Consider the following 22,766-nt stretch of genomic DNA (forward strand, 5'->3'; position numbering starts at 1 on the left):
ACACAACTAAAACAAACAAACAAACAAACCTTTTGCCAACAAGTAAATTCCAACTCACAGTAACCCTATAGGACAGAGTAGAACCACCCCTTAGAGTTTCCAAGGAGCGGCTGGTGGCTTCAAACCGCCGACCGTTTGGTTAGCAGCTGAACACTTAACCACTGCACCACCAGGGCTCCACATTAAAATTAGGAATATATTATTTTATTTTGGGCCACAGTTACTTGAAACAGGTAAAGTTCAAAACTTCCAAAGATGGCTAAGATGTGTATGAGTAATTAGCATGCAAAATTTAAAATCCAAATCAAATCACATTAATTCTAGGTTTGCCTGAAAAAAAAAGAAAATCTATAAAATCAAATGTTAAAGAACTGGTTGCAATAATTTTTTTAAATTACTCATTAATAAAGAAAAAGCAAATGTAATTTTCAAATTAATAAGTTAATTGGGCAACTCAGTATTTAAATAAGTCCAAATTTTCAAACTGATCTTAGGTTAAAAATGGGAGGGCAGGTCTTTTTTAAAAAACACATCTCAAAAAGTATAAAAAGAATTGTATAGGTATTTTCCAGTGTCAGAGTATATAATTTAACATTATTTGAGTAACTTCAAAAAGAGAGATTTTTTTTTTTTTTAATTTAAGCCTATTTTACAAGAATTAGGTTTCTGCTGCTAAGACACAGAATCCTACTCATACTGGAGTGTTATACAAAGTTTTGTAGAATAGGTGATATCTGAACTGAGTCTTAAAGGGTAAGCAGACATTTGCATGAAGGGATGAAAAGTGCAATCCAGAGATGGGAACCATGACCACGGGCCAATAGATTACAATGTTCTGAGTGGAAAAGTGGTGCAAACCGGTGTGGATAGTAGGATGGAGGAGATTCCACAACTGATGACCTCACTTCTCACAACGAGTAGGTCATCCACTGAGAGAAGTTGGGCAGGACTGAATGGGGGCTTCTAAGATATAATTAACGAAGTCTGTAATATTTATGAAGGGGAATCGAATAAGGGAAAGACCACAACAAGTAAAAAGATTAATTAGTTCTTATATTTTTCACTGTCATTCAAGTATTATGTTCTTTTTCTGACAACCAAAATGCAAAGATTATGTTTAAAGGTTTGACGTGTGGACTTAATATGCCCTTTGCAGACTTCCTATGCATACGAAAATATTCCCATTCAGATCCATTTCTTGTCACACATTCTGTGTTTTGCTATATTACATGTTACAGTACCTACAAGCTCTTTCCCATGTGTAAGGAGGAGAAGCTAGGTAAAATGACGACAAGTCTAAATTCTAACAATTCGGTGTGTGTGCGTGCGTTTGCGTGTGCGTGTGTGCACGTGTGCGTGTGTGCACGTGTGCGTGTGTGCGTGTATATATGTATATGTGTATGTGTACGTGTACGTGTACGTGTACGTATACGTATATGTGTATATATATATCAGAGCCCTGATGGTGCAGTGGTTAAGAGCTACGGCTGCTAACCAAAGGTTGGCAGTCCGAATCCATCAGGCTACCAGCCGCAACTTGGAAACCCTATGGGGCCACTTCTACTGTGTCCTATAGGGTCACTGTGAGTCAGAATCGACTCAATGGCAACAGGTTTGGTTATTTTGCTGTGTGTGTGTATACACACACACACACACATACATATATTCAGCTTCCAAATTTATATTTATTCGTACTATTATTATACTTGCAATTATTCTTTTATCTTGATATTTAAGGTTAACTAACATTTTGCTGGAATAATTATCACAGACTTGTGCTAAAAGCTTGAAATATATTAATTCACTTTTGATTTCTTTTTGAAAGATAATGCTACATTTAGCAAAAATTAAATTCTAAAGACAGCTAACATAAAATAAGTGCTACGGCTGCTAACCAAAGGGTTGGCAGTTCAAATCTGCCAGGTGCTCCTTGGAAACTCTGTGGGGCAGTTCTACTCTGTCTGTAGGATCGCTATGAGTCGGAATCGACTCGACGACACTGGGTTTTTGGGTAACATAAAATAAGTAATTCTCCCTCACTACCTTCAACATAATAGCAGCTACTACTTACTGAAGGCTTGACTCATACCAATTTGTACTAGGTGATTTACAAACATCATTTCACTTAATCTCAGTTTCACAGTCTAGGTATTATAACCCTGTTTTACATACAAGGAAATGGATGCTTAGCTAGGCTCAGTCATGTGCCCAAGGCCATTCTGCTCATGGTAGGGTAGACACAGAGACCAAAAATTTCAAAGTCCTTGCTTTTTCCACAAACTACTTCCACTGTTTATTCTCTTCACACAGTCCTAAAAGATCATTCAATTACCAGTGAAAGCTCTTCTGACTTTTTAAAAATATTTAGAATTAAATAGCAGTATTAATTTCTAAAATATTAAGTTTAATGACAAATAGTACAACTACTATTAAAGCCATTAATTTTATGAATTGGCATCAGCAAAAATTTCAAAATACTAAATCACTTAATATAAACTAATACTAGGACAATCATATAGTACCATTTTTATGAAGTATTCTTAAATGTAAAAGAGTATTTATTAATGTGTATGATAAGCTAGATCCTTGGCATTAATGGTGGATACAACCACATATCCATGAAAGTCCTAAAAACAAAGGTATTAATACGCATTGATGCTCTTAAGGAAACCCTGGTGGGGTAGTAAAGTGTTCAGCTGCTAACCAAAGGGATGGCAGTTTGAATCCACCAGGCGCTCCTTAGAAACCCTATGGAGCAACTCTACTCTGTCCTATAAGGTCGCTATAAAAGGATGAACTGTTTAACACACAATTACCATATACACAAAGTCAAGTAGTAAAAACAATGTCATTCTGAGATGAGGCTGCTAGGACAGCTGGCTGGCTAAGTGATCAAAATAAAAATCTCAGCCCAGTTACTGTAAGACTCATATTCATATATCAGCAAAATTATACATTATTAGTGCATAGATCATAACGGTTACTTGTGAACTGCTGGACGGACAAAGGCAAATATTAAATCTGGCAATTTCAAGGATCTATTACGATTAGTCCATCAGATCTAATGTATTATCTGTTAATAGTACTAAAAAAAGTTATACAGAGGAGCTATGCTTTTTTCTTATAAACATATAAATATTCCCTTAAGCTAATGGTTCAATTATGTGCATATCTAAAATGTGAATTACAATCTACTCGCATCTAAATATTAGAAAGTGAAAAGATGAGGGTGTAGCTTCAAAAAGCATGTTCAATATTATAGCTTTTTGTTCAGTAAAAACAATTTTTAGTACAAATTACCAAAATGGCATTTATTAAGTTTCCAAAAGACAGAATAATTATAAAAAGTTAAGAAACCATGACTCAGCCTTTTCTAAATGTACCATTTAAAAAATAGTACATTTAAAGAGTAACAGCTGGGAAGTATATAAACTAGTATAGAAAAAATATTTGGTAACAATAAAAGAGATTAATCATATATGGATCACAAATTTGTACTTATTAAAAACCAAAAAAACCAAACCCATTGCCATCAAGTCGATTCCAACTCATAGCGACCCTATAGGACAGAGTAGAACTGCCCCATAGAGTTTCCAAGGAGTGCCTGATGGATTTGAACTGCCGACCTTTTGGTTAGCAGCCGAATTTTTAACCACTACACCACCAGGGTTTCCAGTACTTATTAAGAAACCTATTTTATGATACTCAACACTAATAAACAAATATTTCATTTAGGAATAATCCTTGAAAAATCTCATACCACTAACAGTTTTCATTGATTCCAACTCACGGCAACCTCATGTGTGTCACAGTAGAACTGTGCTCCATAGGGTTTTCAGTGGCTGATTTTTCAAAAGTCAGTCACCAGGCTTTTCTTCCAAGGTGCCTCTGGGTGGACTCAAACTTCCAATCTTTTGGTTAGAAGCTGAGCATATTAACAGCATTAACAGTTTGCACTACCCAGGAACTCCAAAAAATCTCAGGGATATTAATAAAAAATATCAACTTTAAAATACCAACAAAGTTTACTCATTCTGGCAGGGGATGGTCGCTCAGAATTAATTAAAAATAAAATTCTCCCTGAAATTGTTCAATACTGACACATGTTGCTATTATAAAGTGTTCAAAACAATTTTTTGGGTGGCAAGTGAAAATTTTTCATTCAATAATAATGGTAAAAGATGACATATTCCTATAATAAAGGTAGATATAAAAAATGACATCTATTATATCGTCACATCCTGTTACCGTATCAATTAAACACATGTAAAATAACAAAAGTACGTATTTTATACCCATAACTTTTTTTTCTGGAATTTCATTCAAAAGCAGGTCCTCAAATAGTATCTCACAACGATCAGCAACTGTGTTCAATATATCTCTCTTTATGGCCTATGGAAAAAAACGAGAGGAAAAACACAGTAAGAAATAAAAGTTACTTTAGATTTAGGTTATTTTATTACTAAAATCATACTCATGTCCCCTAAAATAAATAGTACATCTAAAATAAATAGTACACCATTCAACTTCTTAATTTCCACTTATTTAGCATGCTTATTAATTCATTAATAGTTTAATGTTAAATTTGCACAGTCCTCATCTAAACAACATATTAAAACCAAATAACTGAATGAAATTTTGAATCTAACCAAACAACTCCAGTGCCCTAAATGGGGAAATACATAACTGCGACAAAAGTGGCAGCCCTCAGTTTTTAAATTTCTGAATTTCATAGATTATAGAACACTACTTAATAGTCCTTCCAATGAATACTTTTCCTTTTATTTAAAAAATTTAATGTGTCTCAGAGGATGTCAAGTGAATTAATAAGTCCACACTGTAGAATACTTAATAAATATATAGAATCATCACTTTAAGAAAAACATAAAATAGATATTCTACATATAAAAAACTCAGAACTAATTATATGGTGTATTTGGACTGTCCGACAAGTTGGGCCTTTATCAGTTAAGGTCAGATTGATAATTATGCAATCTAAGATGGAAAAAAGATAAAATTTTAGGATATCTGAATAGCTATATTAGGATGCTTCTGCTTTTCATACACCAGTTATTCCTTTTTGTACCTGCATGGCATCTTTAACCTTGGGTTTACTGTTGTGAATATAAGCTCTGCATTTCACAGCGCCCTTAAGGTTGATAGAACCACTGCAGATCTGGACTGCGGCTGTGGATCTGTGGTCTGAATTCAGAAGCTGAAAGACAAAATCTGTTTTATTTCTAACAGCTAATAAATAGCAGTTACATGAAACATTTAAATACTGTATAAGTTGTTTTAAAGAGAGAGAAGAGATTTTTGACCGAGCCAAGTGTTTGAAAATATTCTCCAGAAATTATTAAAAGGCCATCATTTTTCTCTTTTTAAGTTATATATTATTTACTGGGCATTTTGAATGCAGCCTGAAATTAAAACAACTACATCTAAGTTTTTTCTTACTAATACAACCACCTAAGACACCAACATTCATTCATTTACTAAAAACATATTATTTGCAGATTGTTTACATAAGCACTGTGAAGATGAAAAGGTATCTAAAGAAGACAATATAGTAAAGTATGCAACGTAAGACACACACAAAATAACTGCAGTACAAAGCAGGATGTGATGAATATGGTAAAAGTACAGGCAGTGTACACACACTCATTTACACATATTCGATTCATATCTTTCACAGATACGATACTACACTGCAGAGTGAAAAATAAAGCAAGTCAACTATGCCTGTCACCAGATAATGGCATCAGTGGTTATAATCAATTATGTCTATCTCACAGTCCCATTCTTTTTCACTGTAAGGAGTGTTAGTTCCCACTTGCTTTTGAGGTGTTTTACGATACTTTTCACCTCATAACTTTAATAAGTGTGAAAAAAGGAAAGCAATGAAACAAAGTACTATTAGAAGCCTAAAACTACAATGGGAACAAAAATCATGATCAAAACAAAACTGGAAGTGGTAAGAAACTAATACATGTTATAAGTACATTTAGAATAAATTATTCAACAATAGGGTCAAAGGGAACAACCAGAATGCTAACACATTGTGAAAAACGTAACTAATGCCACTGAACAATTTGTGTAGAAATTGTCAAATATATATGTAATTTGCTGTGTAAACATTCACAATATTATTTAAAAAACAAAACAGTAGGGTCAGTTGTGAAGAATAAAATGCAAATCATCAGGAAGAAGTGAGGAAATACATGACACAAACAGGAAGACCTGAAATATGCAGCCACCAAAACGGCCTCGGCACTCAGTGCCTAATGGTACTTCACGCAAAGGCTGGTTTTTTTTTTTTTTAAGAATTTAAACAGGTCTTGTTGGTAAAAACAAAAAACAAACAAAAAAATTGTCACAAACCAAATAGTTCTACAGGTCCCAGGTCCATTATAAAAATAACTATCTTCAACTCCAGCAACAAAGTGACCATGCTGGTACTCCATCTGGACTAAGTTTCCTAGGACGCTTTGGAGACTATCAATACATCTATAAGGTGAAGGTGGAGGAGTAACAGGTTTCCCTCATCAATTTCACATGAAATTATTCCATTTTGGAAAACGATGCCCTATTTTATACATACATATATAATATGTTGTTGTTGATAGGTGCCGTTGAGTTTCTCCAACTCATGGCAACCCTATATACAACAGAATGAAACACTGCCCAGGTCTGTATTATCCTCACGGTTGTTATACTTGAGCCCATTGTTGCAGCCACTGTGTCAACCCATCTCAATGAAGGTCTGCCTCTTTTTTGCTGGCCCTCTACTTTACCAAGCATGATGGATGCCCTTCTGCAGGGAGTGATCTCTCCTTATAACATGTACAAAGCATATGAAATGTAGTCTCGTCATCCTCGCTTCTAAGGAGCATTCTGGTTATACTTCTTCCAAGATAGATTTGTTCATTCTTTTGGCAGTCCTTGGTATATTCAATATTCTTCACCAACACCACAACTCAAAAGTGTCAATTCTTCTCCAGACTTCCTTGTTCACTGTCCAGCTTTAGCACGCATACGAGGTGACTGAAAACACCGTGACTATATATATATATGTATACATACATATGTGTGTATACACATATATATATATACATATATACAGGAAACCCTGGTGGTGTAGTGGTTAAGTGCTACAGCTGCTAACCTAAAGGCTGGCAGTTCAAATCCGCCAGGCGTTCCTTGGAAACTCTATGGGGCAGTTCTACTCTGTCCTACAGGGTCACTATGAGTTGGAATTGAGTCGATGGCAATGGGTTTGGTTTTTTGGTTTTATATACATATATACACGTATAGATATATATTTATATAAAAGGCTATACACACACACATACAATCAAACATATTAAGGAGAAGAGTTTGAAAGGACATAAGGACTGAGTCTCATTCCTTTTTGGTGGAAATGCATTTGGGTTCTACAAATGTAAACTTCTCTTTGATTACTCTGGACTTAAGAACAAACTGGCTTACAAATATCCTTTGGGGCTCTAACTTGTTCATTAAGTGGAGGAACTTCTGCAATACGGATATGGGATTTTGGATAAGAAAAAATCCCTCTGGCTATGGTGACCAAATGAAACTTCAAAGAAGTGCTGGTATTTGGCCTATACCTTAATGTACAGATAGGACTCTGACATAGGTAACAGAAAAAACATGGCACTAGCGAGACACATGGTTCAGGAAATACACAGAATTTTAATGGCATAGCAAGCACAGATCTAGAATAGTAAGAGCAAGTTAGAAAATAAGAATTAAAAAAGGTATGCTGAGGCTATGAAGAGCCTGGAATTACCTTTCCACGAGCCAATACAGAGCCATTAAGAAATTTTGAGCAAGGAGAGTAACACAAGCAGTGGCTGACCTGTATACGCACTCAATAAATATTTCCTGAAAGAATGATTAAATGCAAATTGTGATTCATAAAGGATGTGAGGTTATATGCAGGACAGATTAGAAATATGAAAAATATTCTAAAAGATATTATTTCACAAGTGTTTTCTTTACTCAATGTTGAGATCGTGGCTAAAAAATTCTCAGTTCTCCTTCGCAGGAAGGCTGTTAAGCCCACATTCCAACTACTTCCTTATCAAGTTCTGACACTCCTGGGCTACAACATATAGAAGCCTCCAGACTCCTAACACCCAGGGACTGTTCCTAGACAGCCCCCTTCTTCTTCAGGCCCAAGGGACTGTCAAAATGTCCAATCACCAAGAAGCCTGCATAACCTAGTTCGCCCTACCCCACCTCCCATATATAAGCCATTTCCTGGAACTCCAGCTTGCTCTTATCCTGTCCCCAGGTACACTTCCTGGGTGGCTCTGCTTGGTAGCCTTCTCCTGTTTGGAGCTTTGAGTAACAATCAATCTGCTTTTCACTTATCTGAGTGCCTTCTGCCATCCAAAGAACCTATATCCATTGCTGCTGAATTGATTGCGACTCACAGCAATCCTACAGGGCATAGTAGAACCGCCCCACAGGGTTTTCAAGAAGTGGCTGGTGGACTCAAACTGCTGACGTTTTGGTTAGCAGCCGAGCCCCTAACCACTGTGCCACTAGGACTCCAATCATACCTAATATCATATGATTATAAAACAGACACACAAAAAAAGGTCTAAGGGTTTTCAGAGTAAGCATATCACTTATGGCAAGGGTGAAAGTACGGAGAGAAACCAGGCAGAAGTAACCTGTGATAATCTAGGTAAAATAATAATTGTTGTAAGGTTAATGGCAACGGGGCTTTAAGGAATATAAAAGATGAGCTTAACACTGCAAAGAATGAATCAGCAAAACTTCATGGAGGTTGAGTGGATGGAAAGTGGCATCAAGTATTTACTGACTACTTAATACATACCAAAACCAAAACAAACAGAAAAAACCAAATCTGTTGCCGTCTAGTCGATTCCAGCTCATAGCGACCCTACAGGATAGAGCAGAACTGCCCCATCGAGTTTCCAAGGCTGCAATCTTTACAGAAGCAGACTGTTAGATCTTTCTCCTGCAGAGTGGCTTGCGCGCTGAAACTGCCAAGTGCATAAAACCACTGTGTCACCAGGGCTCTGGAATACCTACACCAGTCACTCAAAAGTTTCTAGCCAAGGTGATCAGTGGAAAAGTTAACAAAAATATACTATTATATAAAGAGCCCTGGTGGTGCAATGGTTAAGCACCCATCTAGTAACCAAAAGGCCGGAGGTTTTAACCCACCAGCTGCTCCGCAGGATGTGGCAGTCTGCTTCTGTAAAGATTTACTGTGGGGCAGTTCGACTCTGCCTAAAGGGTTACTACGAGACGGGATTGAGTTCACGGCACACAATACAAACATCATCAAATATTATTTCAAGAAACTGACTTTTAAGACAGTATTTACCACTCTTCTCTCTATATCCCTACACACTATAAATCCCTCAACTGCAATTTTATCACTAAAAATTTTAATCATATTGTTTAATAAACCAAGAGTTCACATAAGCATAACTAGTAAAGAGCATACAGGTGGAGGAATAGCCTTAAGACAAAGGACACTTCTTCTGAAATTAAAAGGAAGGAGAACAATAAAAATAAAAATACTTTGAGGTATTGAGAAGGAAAATTGAGAACGCATGTTGAGTGGCCTAAGTCCAGTGACAGTTTAGTAATGCTCTATTTCTAATCACAGAAAATGAAGTTAAAATGTCATCATACATCAAATTGCTTTTAATTCTATTTTATTTAGTTAAAAAAACACTACTCTTGCTAGTAGTACCTATTTCTAGGTTTCCAGAATATTAAAATTGTTTCCTAAAAACAGGGGTGTGCCTCACCTGTTCTCTAAGATAATCTTAAAAAGGATTAAAATCAAAAGCATGTATAATTTTAGGAATAATCAGCAGCTTTAACCTTTTATTCTTCAAGATACTGAAAAGATGTATAATTAAAATAATGATAAAAATATAAAACTTGCTAATATTTTGATTTTTATAAAATATAAGGAGGTACAAACCTACTTCAAATTAAGTACATGACCACTCTTGGCAGATCTGTGTACACTTCTTTTAAGTTGTTAAGAACTGCAACTTTGCTTATAAAATCTGCAACCCAAAATACTTATATATTCATGTGTACACGCATATATACACACACTCATATATTTATTATTTTTTTTCAATTGTTATCTAGTTGATGTTAATATCTTAACAGCTTTGAGCCAAAGACATAAGTAGATTTTATTAATGTTTCTTGGGAGGAACTTTCTAGAACTACCTATTTAATATACTCCCTTTCATCTCTAAAAATTCTTTGATACTTTATTTATAAACATACAAACAGAAAACGTCCATTATGGTTATTGTAAGAAATAATATATTTTCGATACCCTAAGTGGTATTTAAATATTTACCAACTGTGTTAGAACTCTGACATCAAAAGACTGACGAGTCACTTGAGCATTTCCTCTAGAAGATTTTTTCTGAAAAAAACACAAAGTTAAAAAGCCAGATTGTTGAGAATGCAATTGGAACATAAAAGATAATTTAGGGTCTATTCTATATATCAAGTGACTTAAGAGAAAAAAACAAGTACCATTACTTATTTTTTAACATAGCTTTTTCCTACGTCTTAGTTTACTAGTGATGCTGTAACAGAAAAACCACATGTGGCTGGCTTTTAAAGAACAGAAATTCATTTTCTCATAGTTAGGAGGCTAGATCAGAATTCAAGGCACCGGCCCTAGAAGTTCCTTAGCAATCCTCATGTGGCATCTATCTTACTCCCTGTTTGTGCTTGCTTTTGTGTCTAATCTGCTCTTCTTATACCTCAGAAGTGATTAGGTTTAGGACACACCTCACACTGACATGATCTCATTAATGCAACAAAGAAAATCATTCCCAAACAGGATTAATACAAAGGTACAGGGGTTAGGATTGAACACACATTTTGGGGGGACACAATTCAATCCATAACAATAGGTATGTAACTCTGTATATTCTAAATCAATGTGTATTCCTAAAAACCATTAATATCATAAAAATTCTCTACTTTTATTTTTCTAAGCTAGGATTGGCAATCTATATGTAGCCTCTGGCCCAAATCCAGACTGCCACCTATTTTTGTAAATAAGGTTTTACTGGAGCACAACCAGAAACACTCAATATTGTCAGTGGCTGCTTTCATGTTACAACAGCAGAGCTGAATAGTTACAAGAGACCATCTGGTCTGCAAAGTCTACGGTATTTACTACTTGATTCTATACATAATGTTTACTGACCCCTGCTCTAAAGGGAGAGATGACCAAAGTTCCCCTTCCTTTAGGTCAAAGCTATTTTAGAAGGCCTCACAGACCCTTCCTTTAAGATGGCCCTACATAGCCTTGAAACTGCTATCATGGCAAAATGATACGTGGCCTTTAGTTTTCAATAAGCAGTTTACCATTCAAAGGACCTTCAGATTATATGACACTCCCTTCTTCAGGTTTTAGGATTCCAATTAGATCAGAAATAATCCTCTTCCATCATTTTTTGGGGAAAAAAAATTCATCTTTTACATTAAAAGACTTTAGAAATGAGAAGTACGGGTAGCCCCCGACTTACGATCGGGTTCTGTTCTGATGACTCCTTTGTAAATCAGTTCTGATGCATGCTGAATACCTTTTTTTTTTTTTTTTAAGTTTTCATATTATTACCTCTTATTATCAGTATCTTTACAAATCGAACCTTCATCTTTTGGGGTTGAAAACATTACATATAAACTTACAGATATGATGACATCAGCAAAGTATGCACTACAAAATTGTATATAGTACATAGTACTACTACTAAGATATACAAACAAAAAAACAGAAGGTTGTTAAAGTGTAGTCTGTCGTAACTTACATAGACTGTAAATCAGGGACTACCTGTAGATGAAAACTCCTGTTTTCATAAAGGCAAGGACTAAAGAGCTAAAGGTATCTTTTATTTTTCCTTAAGCACAAATAATTTCATAAGCAAAGTAATTGTCTCTTAACTTACCTGTCCTTGTAATAGGTCACAATCTTCATCTTTAACTTGGCCATTAATCAAAAATACACCATTTTCTATTTGCTTGGCCCAGCGTGTAAGCCCATTCTTGAAAGAAACACAGCATGGATATTCTTCAGTTTTAATTCCATCTAAATTAAATTCCCTAGACTCTACTTTATTCCACCAAACATATAGATATATTAAAAATCCCATAGTATTAGTAATGTTGTACTTAAATTAAGTCTCCTGAATAAAAAGAGTGTATCCTCCATTTTTGGAACCTTACAGTTTTGGGGGTTTTTTCCCCCTGGACTTTATTCCAAACTAACATTTATATCACAGACTTATGTGATATTACATGAACACAGTCAAATAACATTCAATAATACCCATTATCTTAAAAAAAAAGGGGGGGGGAGAAAAAAGAAAGAGTCCCAGACAAATAATATAAAGCAGTATTAAGGAGGAAAAATTAAACTCCATTTGTTTACTTCAGTAGGAAGCAAAGAAAAGCAAATTAAATGAGACAAACAAAAGAATGGCATAGAAACGCAAAAAGAATTGGAAAAGGAAAGGCAAAACTAAGGACCAAGAGAGCAAAAAGGCCAAACAGGAAGCCTTCTTACATAAATACATTTTACATAACTAGATTTTAAAATTTATTTAAAACCCCAAAACCAAATTCACTGCTGTCGAGTCGATTCCAACTCATAACTACATTTTAACTAACAAATATTTATTGAATGCCTATTATGCTAAATACACTAGCATTGTGACACTGTCCTACACCTAAAAAAATTTATAATCTGGCTTGGGTAGGAGCAGTTGGTTACTTCTAACAATATCATTATAAATAGAATGTAATGTTTGAGGATTATAAAACAAATGGCACAGACAACCAGAATTAAAGCAGACTGTCCACTCAGCAATTACTAAAGAAAACACATTTTGCTCTGATACCTTTGTATTTTTCTCCAGAGTATAGCTGGCATTAGTAGTAGAAAGTGGAATGTGAATATTAATGTGAACTGTACACTCTAAGGAAAGCCATGAAGTTGATAGTCCATTCTGGTACTTCCAATCTGCTGGTCTTGCTGAACTCTTCAGCAGTGAGAAAGAGGGAAAAGCATAAATTATGATGTGGTTTAGGTAAAATACATGGATCAATAAAATATTAGAAAATATACAAAATGATAACCCATACAATCTGATGTCCAATATATTTTGCCAAATTCTTTGTTCAAAGGGATACAGATAAGAACTAAATAAAAATGAGGTATATATTAAGTTCAGTACAATCCAGGTAACCTGGCACCCTCTCACCTCACCCTCCCCACTGAAGGATTGGCAGAAAAAGGATCAGAAACGTCCATTGTTCACATATCTGAAAAAGTCCCCTTGTCCTCTAGCTCTCATCTGCAATAGTATCGATTCTGAAGCTTCTGATGTGGAACAAATAATCACTAAGTGAACTCGCAGGTGCCAGACACTCTCCTTTCTGTTCCACCTTGCTAACAGACTATGCAGCAATGTTAGCTTATTTAAATTAGCGAATTAAGTGCATTATGTTTAGGTTGTGTACCTGAGTAACCTGATTCAAAACTGCTGCTTCTCCTCAATAAACTACATATTTCTGTGAATTTCCTATTTATGAAAATAGAGGGTCACAAAGTTACTTTTTCAAAACCTAAGTCTGGGTTCCACTGAATACAGACAGCTTGCTTCATAGACACTGTGGCTACTAAAAGCCCTTAGACATTTTTACTACCAGTCTTCCAAATAAAAAAACTGAACATGTAAACAAGATCGATCGCACATGATGAAAATATTCTAACAATTAAAAATATATGTTTCTTTGCATTCGTTATTGCCCTAATAAAATTAACTACATTTCAAAAAGAAAAGAAAAAAAGAACTACAGGCGGTTGTGAATAGCAACAGGAAGAAATGGCATTGACAATAATTAAGACTAATTATAAAAATAAAGTTTATTTCAAAATTTATGACACAGAAATATCTTTAGAGAGTAATTTTTCTTACCTTTGGATCACGGGTATCATAAGTTCGACAAAATATTCTTTACTAATTAAGGACAGAAATAACCAAAAATAGAAGTAACTCTTGATAATTAAATTTTAAAAATCCATTAAGAAATAAAAATAAAACACAGTACATGCATATAAGTTTTTAAAAAATCATACTTTCATACACTTAAATGCATATATACACATATACATTACATATATAGATGTTAATTTATCTATATATTAAGCAATATACATATAGACACATTACACGTATACATACATATCATACACATGTTATATGTATATATACACGCACATGCTCTACCTATAATATCTGTGGTGCTTGAAAACTATTTCCTTCTACCTACAAATCCTGCTAATGACAATGAACAGAATGGAAGCACTTGCAAAATTTTCTTCAAATACACACCCTCCTTAACATAGAAGAGGAATACTGACTTGGATGGTGTCAAGCCTAAGAATATTTATTGGGTCAAAGGTCTTATACATGAACTTCCAGTTAATACCACAGGAGTTAAAATCTCTGCTTCTGGAGAAATGATTACTTTTTGAATTTTGTCTTTGAAGTCCTAGTTTCTTTGGCCCTTGGACTGCTATACTCCCTCGGTGAGGCTGCTTTTTTGCTTGGGAGTTACCCTTGTCCTGGCAGGATGTAGAGGAGAGAAGCTAAGGAGGCCCTATAGTGGGCTTTTAGTGTCACCTGACCTTTAGTCAAAGTCATGAAAATTTCTTGGATAAGTTTTCAAGAAACTCAAAGCCAACTTGTGCTTCGATTTGTAGAGTTTACCTATACTCCAAAAACGCATTGCTGTCTAACCTATTCCGACTCATAGTGACCCTACAGGACAGAGTAGCACTGCCCCATAGGGTTTTCGAGGCTATAAATCTTTATGGAAGCAGACTGTGACATCTTTCTCCCACAGAGTTTATCCATAGGAATTGGAAATTAAAGCTTTCACACAATTAATGCGTCACTTTACCTAAGCTGAGAGTGGGCATTTTTCTCTCTCTAGGGGACTTATTGTGTGCTTGGGTATATAAGAATAGACAGTTGGTAAAGAAATCAGAATCCTGAGCCCTTGCTATCTCCTTCTCAAACGCTTTACAACCCTAAGACATTTTTAACAACCATTATTACTATTATTATTAGCAGTCTTAATTATGTACTATTTAAAGAAAAACTTGCAAACTAAGACTATCTTAAAAATGATGGTAATTCAATTAAATTCCGGAAAAAGAAAAGTTGTTCAGGAGCATTATTTTGATAGGTACCATATATTTTTAACAATAAACACCAAAACAAAAGATACTTTTTTGTAGTGGAGCAAAGGTGAAGTGTCACTCGTTCTGAGACTTCCTCCTCTGTGAAACTCCACAGTTTCTTTTTATTCACAGACTTTTCAACAGCAAAGACTAGCTGACGGAGAGAAAAACACATTTCAATTAAATATAAAACAAAAAGAAAAGTGAGTGCAGGAAAAAGAAGGAATGAAACTTATTATTAACTATTTTAAATTCCATTTTTAGGAATATATAAAACCGGGTTTTAAGTAGAAAAATCTAATTTGCTGTCATTAGTGATCAATTGGACATGGGAAATTAATTTTGGGTAACATTTAAATGAAGCACAGAATAGCTGCTTTAATTAGAACGAGAAATGAGAAGGATTTTAAGCTACAAAAATGGAGCATGTCAACCGTTTAGCATTTCTTATTTAAATGTTACAAAAGATTTAAAGCAATATACAAGGATACATAAAATATAGTAATAACAAACTAAAAGTGAAAAAAATTGAAAGTGACACAAATTTACACCAGAAATAAGAACGATGAAAATGCATACTTGATATTGTCATGAGGGGTCATAAATTTGGCTCTGAACTTTCTAATAGGTGAAACAAATAGATCAGAACAGGCATAACTTTCTTAATAATGATATCCAAAAGAAATTTCTTCCATAAAGATAAATTACATAATATAATGAGCAAAGTTCTTAACAATAACCTTAATAGTAACCTTATGGGAGACCCTGACAATTTTTATAAAGTTATTTCTTACAGTGTCCCTCAGATGAAGGTCAATGGTAACAAAGTTAGGCAACTGAACACTGATAATTTTTAAGACAAAGCATTTCTAAGCAGTTATATACTTCTTAGAAATGAGATACAGAAGCAAAAGGAAGGAGGACCTGTCAGTAACTCTCCAGCACCGGCCCCACCTTCACCCCATGTAATCCAGGGCCAACCACAGAAGGATGCACAGAATGCTATCAAACACACACAGAATTAGATTACATCACAAAATGCCAAAGAGGATGAACAATGGTGAAAGAGGTAACTTTACGTAAAATGAAAAAAATGGCAGGTTGGATCAGTGACCAGGTGAAAGAAGCATCTCAACTTTCTTCCCTTACTCCCTGAGGTGCAAATATCAAAGGTTTGAGGCTGGGACATTTGATAGAAGGTTACAAGACCATAAGAGTTTGTAGCACCCACAGTTCTCACACACTTTTTGACTAAAGTTTTGGGGGGGTTCTGCGTGTCCCAAGATTCTGGGTTCTCTCTTACTGTTGGGCTGTGAAATACCCTTGTTTTGAAAACTCACCTGGATCTTGAACACTAAAAAGGTAAAAACTGACTGCTCAAAGATTGCTTTAGGTTTAAGCTTAATGGAAAACAGCTTGTAGCCCTTCATATTTATTCTAAACTATGCCACCCGGTTTGCAGACATAGGAATAAAATTAAAACAAAACAGTGGATTCGAGATCAACACTCTGTCCAGGAATAAAGAATAAGTATTTGATTGTCGTGTCTTTGTTTTACTCTCAGAATCTTGAGAGAATTTAGCAGATGATGAAGACTCTCAACTTTTAATTTCACATTATAGCAATCACTTGATACTAAATGGGAAGTGTAGCAGAAGAACACTGCTGTGATACAAGAAAAACTCTTAAACCATTGTAACTTGTTTCATGATAGTAAGAAATTATTTTTAAAATAGACTTTTAAAACATGCAGCTTTGATTGAAAACATAAACATTTACATGTATTACACTCAAGATACCCATGCAATTAGGTAAAAAGTTGTTTTGATATAATCCCAACATAAAGAATTATGAATCACTAATTTAAATACACTAGAATCACTGTACACAGGCATTCTCAAGTAAAATACGTAAATCTGACCATATTAAGAATTTTTAACAGATCAGACTTACTCTGCGTAGGGCATTTTGAAAATCATTTGCCAGTTCTAAAGTTGTAATGATAAATACTCCAAGAACTAAAAGTCCTCCTGGTAGCATTCTGGATACCTAAAAATAGAAATACAATATCAACATAAGCAATTGGCATTATATGCAGTCCTTTCTTCTTTGAGAATCTAAATCAGCAAATACTTACTGAGCACCAACTACATGCACAGCACTGAGGTAAGGGCTTTAAAAAATTGATATTAAGAAACACACCGTAACTGCCTTAGTTACCTACTACTGTTCTAACAGAAACACCAGTGGATCGCTTTAACAAACAAATTTATTCTCTCACAGTTTAGGAGGCTAGAAATCCAAATTCAGGGCGCCAGCTCCAAGGGAAGGCTTTCTTTCTCTGTCGGCTCTAGGGGAAGGTTCTTGTCATCAATCTTCCCCTGGGTCTAGGAGTTTCTCAGCACAGGGATCCTCGGTCTAAAGGACGTGCTCCGCTCCCAGCTCTTCTTTCTTGGTGGCAAGAGGGGTCCCTCTCCTCTCTGCTCACCTCTCTTTTATAACTCAAAAGAGAGTGACTCAAGATATAACCTAAGCCTGTAGATTGTGTTCTGCCTCATTAACATAACTCTCCCTAATCCTACCTCAGTAACATCATAGAGTTAGGATTTACAACACATAGGATATTACATCAGATCACAAAATGGAGGACAACCACACTATACTGGGAATCATGGCCTAGCCAAGTCAACACATATTTTTTGGGGACACAATTCAATCCATGACAGTAACCAAGACAAGTGGGGTGTTATCATGAATACCATCTTTCTAGAGTGCCCTTGATGTTTCACCACATGTGCATGTGACAAGGACATGAATTTTGGGAAGCCAAAGGGTGAAATTTTATAGATTGAATTATGTCCCCCCAAAATATGTGTTCTAAATCCTCTATGTTTGTGGTTATAATCCCATTTGGGCATGGGTTGTCTTTATTATGTTAATGAGGTAGGATTAGCATAGGATACCCTGAGTCAATCTCTTCTGAGATATAAAAGAGATTAAACAAGCAAGCAGAAGCAGAGATGGGAGGAGAGAGATGCCAATTACATGAAGATCTCCCAGGAGCAGAAGATCAAAAAGACAAGGACCTTTCTCCAGAGCCAAGAGAGAGAAAAAGCCTTCCCCTAGACCTGGTACCCTGAAATCACATTTCTAGCCTCCAAAGTCTGAGAAAAGAAATTTCTGTTCGTTAAAGCCCCCATTTGTGGTATTTCAGTTATACCGGCACTAGATAACTAAGACATCACAGAACTACTTTATAAACAGAACCACTTAACAATGACATCCTTTAGCTACATCATTAAATAAACCCCTTTCTCATGAGATAAAAACTAAACTATCTGGTAAATTTTTTCAATGGCTTCCCATTTATCAGCTTGAAATTTAGACTGTTACAATAAACTGGCATTTCAGATGCTACCACGTGGCCACTCAGAGCCTCATTTAACACTACTTGCCCTAAAAAAATTCAAGTTTCAGTCAAAGACTACTCACTGTTCGCCATACATACACCTAAGTTTTCCAACTCTGTGCCTTTATCTTGGCTGTCCCTTCATCCTACAATGACTTTCCTTCAAACCTCTACAAGTCTGAACTTTATTAAATACTTCAAAGGTAGCTTGAGGAAGTCACCTTCCTTGATCCTTTGATCTCTGAACTCCCACAGGGCTTCAGTATAGTGTCTTCATGGAGCTTATCCCTTGCCCCTGTGTCTGGTTATTTGTGTGCCTCAGTAATTGGTCTGGGAACTCCTTATGGGGAGAACTGAGTATTAACTACCTTTGTACCCCCATAGCAGCATACTAGATCCTGGGATTTGAACAGAGAGGATCTGACTTGAAAATCTACTGCTTCCTACTATTTAGGTTTACCTCAACTTTTTAAACCAATTTACTGATACTGAACGTTTTTGTTATTTCTAGTGTTTCTTTATTCTAAAATAATACTAATTAAAAATCTTAATAAGTCTTTCTGTGTCATAGGATTATTTACTTAGAATACCTAAATCCCCTGTGGTAGGTTACTAAATTAAGAAGTTATACGTATTTCTATGAATATTCATACATACTACCCACTTGTCCCTCATAATATCTATATTTCCCTTCACATAATTGTGTTAGTTCTTAATGCAACATAGATTTTTTTCTACCATCTGTACTCAGCGATCACAGTTGCTTTGCTAAGCAAAATTAAGTCTTCATAAAATTAAACATCGTAATCTAATACCTAATATATTATTTACATTACGGCTGCCAGTGGTTTTCTCAGATTTCATAAATTGTATTTACTGTAGCAACATAAGCTTGACAAAGAATAAAGTTTTTATATTTACGATGGGAAAACTACCTATCTTTTCAAAAATCATGAACATGTTATAAAATTAACCATTTCTTTCTAGAGGTAAAAAGGCTAAATATACAGTAAAAATATTTCCTACATAAAGTTTTATAAGAGAACAAATACAAAATTAGTGTAGAAAGTACTTTAAAAAGCAATTAACAATTTCAGTAAAAAAATTTTATCTGTAATTTAGAAGATGGCATTAAATATGTCTTAGATTTTTTTTAAATAACTACAAACCTCCCCTCCCATCATAAACTTATTCATAGACACCTAGACATGGCTGTGTATTTCTACATACACACATACACACAAGCACATATATAAAAAAATACCTGTTATGTTTAAAGGATTTAAAATTGGAGGACATAATTCTACTTTTACCTTATTCTAACATTCATCATTTTACTTGCACCCACAATCAACACGATGGAAGCAGCAGTCAAGAAATCAAATGACATATTGTATTGGGCAAATCTGTTTCAAAAGACCTTTAAAGTGTTAAAAAGCAAAGATGCCACTTTGAGGAGTAAGATGTGTCTGACCAAGCCATGATATTTTCAATTGCCTCATATAAATCCGAAAGCTAGACAACTAATAAGGAATACTGAAGAAAAATTCATGCATTTGAATTAAGGCATTAGTGAAGAACACTGAATATACCATGGACTGCCAGAAGTACAAATAAATCTGTCTTGGAAGAATTACAGCCAGAACAAACCAATGTAGTGAAATAAAACTGCATTGCTAAAAAACAGGTAGAATTGAGAAGATTTAGTGACCAAGTACATTAGAAGCGAGGAGATATAGTAAGAGAATAACTAAAGATGACCGAGATTTTTACCCTGGGTATCTAAGAAGATAGTGTTGCCATTACAGGAGAAGGAAACAGATTTGGGAGTGGGTACTAAAAAAATATATATATATTTTTTTCTTTTTTTAGAGAGAGAATGATGAGTGAATTAATTTATTTACTTAAAAGTAATTATTAAATGAATTATATTACCTAATAATGAGCATTGTTGTTGTTTGGTTCTGTTGAGTTGATTCTGACTCAGCAACCCTGTGTACAACATAATGAAATGGTGCCTGGTCCTGCAGCCACTATATCAGTCCATGTCACTGAGGATCTTCCTCTTTTTCACTGACCCTCTACTTTACCAAGTGTGATGTCCTTCTCCAGGGACTGGTCCCTCCTTATAATATGTCCAAAGTATGTGAGACAAAGTCTCGCCATCCTCCCTTGGCCGCAACAATGGGCTCAAGCATAGCAACAATTTTAAGGATGGCGCAGGACCAGGCACTGTTTCGTTGGGTTGTACATAGCGTCGGTGTGAGTCAGAACCAACTAGACACCACCTAAAAACAACAACATCAACATATGGTATACACACACGCGTGCACACACACACACACATACACACACACACACACATTATAGTAATTCCCTCTGGATGATAGAAATTTAGGTAACTGTATTTGCTTTCTTTTTTGGAGTGTTTATCAAATTTCTTTGAATATGCGTGAAGTAGCATTATTTTTCTTTTTTTTTTTTACAACGGCTTTAGTGAGCTACACTTCAGTGACATAACATGAAGTTCACCCTTTTAAAGTCTACAGCTCATGGCATTTTAGTACATATACAGCTGTGCAACCATCACCACTCTCTCATTTTAGAGTATTTTCACCCCCTTAAAAAGAAACCCCGCACCCATTAGCAGTCACTCCCCATCAAATGAATTAGGTAGTCAACAAAATAAACAATATAATCACAGATGAAGCAGAGTAGAAAACACTTCTATTTTTTATATACAAGTTTTAAAAACTTGAGAATGAGTATTCTGAAATCGTAGTCCAGTAGCTTGAGGTTAAAATGCTTTTATTTTGTTAACCAAATAAATATAAACTTAACTACGTAAAGAGCACAATATGATGACCTGGTTGGCATGTTCTGTGACCCATTCTTCATCCAAGCTGTCCGACTTATCTTTGGGATGTTTGAGGCTCTCATTTTGTTCCTCTTTGGATGGTGTTCTAGTGGCAAGTATCACATAATCCTTTTGTAAAGAACACTTCAGAAACAGTAGAAAAAGAGGGATATCTGATTAAGAATGTATAGTTCTTATGGCATACATCAATGAGTAATATCTGTAGCAGATGTTTGTTAATACCCATATCATAATGGAAGGAGCCCTGTGGCACAAAAGGTTACGTCCTTGACTGCTAACCAAAATGTTGGTAGTTTAAACCCACCCAGTGGCTGCACAAGAGAAAGACCTGGCGATCTACTTCTGTAAAGATTACAGCCGAGAAAACCCTACATAGCACGGTTCTTCTCTGTCACATGTGGTCGTTAGGTCACCAAAAGCAACCTGATGGCACCCAACAGTAACAACGTATCATAGTAGAACCTACAGGGAAACCAGTTTTCATTGTAGCCTTACAATATTTTCCCTACATGTTGTTCATCTTTTAGCGTATGGATATCAGCTCCTTATTTATTTTGATATCTTGAATGTGGATTACATAAATCAAAAAAACCTGATGCCGTAGAGTCAATTCTGACTCATAGCAACCCTACAGGACAAGGAGAACTGCCCCACAGGATTTCTAAAGAGGGGCTGGGGGATTCTGTCAACCTTGGTTAGCAGCGAGCTCTTAACCACTGTGCTACCAGGGCTCCATGAATCACATAGAAGTTCTTAAAAATGGCTTATTGAATGAGTTAACGAATCGCATTAAATAGAACGTAGTCTGCTTAGTTTATTTTCTAGTTATTATATTTATTTTCTAAATAATTTGACCAGATTTCATGGTTTAGTAAATATAAAAAACTCAGTAAAATAAAGCAACAAATGATCCCGTGCATCTTTAAATGATAATAGCCGATAAAGAATTACATATTATAAGTAATTTCAGTGTGCATGCTTATATAAGAAAAAGCTTGCACACGATTATGTTTACAGAATACCAAAAAATATTTGGGACCCAAAATTAGAAGTGATAACTAAGTCTATATTCTTCAGTTTTAAATAGTGGTTAAATGGTAACTGAAGCAGTTAAATGGTAGTCCAAAGATAAATTTAGGAAACACTGAACAGCTCAGCTTCACTACAGAGGAAGT

At 35.2% G+C, this 22,766-nt stretch overlaps 1 protein-coding gene across 3 annotated transcripts in view; it reads right to left on the reverse strand.

Annotated features, from left to right (window-relative positions):
* The window catches only part of ODR4 (odr-4 GPCR localization factor homolog), a 50,268-nt gene that overhangs the window by 16,743 nt on the left and 10,759 nt on the right, over positions 1-22,766 (reverse strand). For 2 of the 3 annotated variants that reach the window (XR_002785971.2, XM_003410838.4), the window contains exons 3-11: positions 21,580-21,714; positions 17,258-17,353; positions 15,352-15,458; positions 14,034-14,070; positions 12,954-13,094; positions 12,003-12,098; positions 10,394-10,462; positions 5,087-5,215; positions 4,296-4,392 (exon numbers count right to left, since the gene is read on the reverse strand). Coding sequence is in view for 2 of the 3 variants with exons in the window: in XM_003410838.4 (XP_003410886.1) it covers positions 4,296-4,392; positions 5,087-5,215; positions 10,394-10,462; positions 12,003-12,098; positions 12,954-13,094; positions 14,034-14,070; positions 15,352-15,458; positions 17,258-17,353; positions 21,580-21,714 (907 nt within the window). In the remaining variant the exon portion in view is untranslated. The remainder of the gene's footprint in view (positions 1-4,295; positions 4,393-5,086; positions 5,216-10,393; positions 10,463-12,002; positions 12,099-12,953; positions 13,095-14,033; positions 14,071-15,351; positions 15,459-17,257; positions 17,354-21,579; positions 21,715-22,766) is intronic. The other variant, XM_010590940.3, reaches the window with a different exon arrangement.

Source organism: Loxodonta africana, chromosome 25 (assembly GCF_030014295.1).
Source record: "Loxodonta africana isolate mLoxAfr1 chromosome 25, mLoxAfr1.hap2, whole genome shotgun sequence".
Lineage (NCBI taxonomy): Eukaryota > Metazoa > Chordata > Mammalia > Proboscidea > Elephantidae > Loxodonta > Loxodonta africana.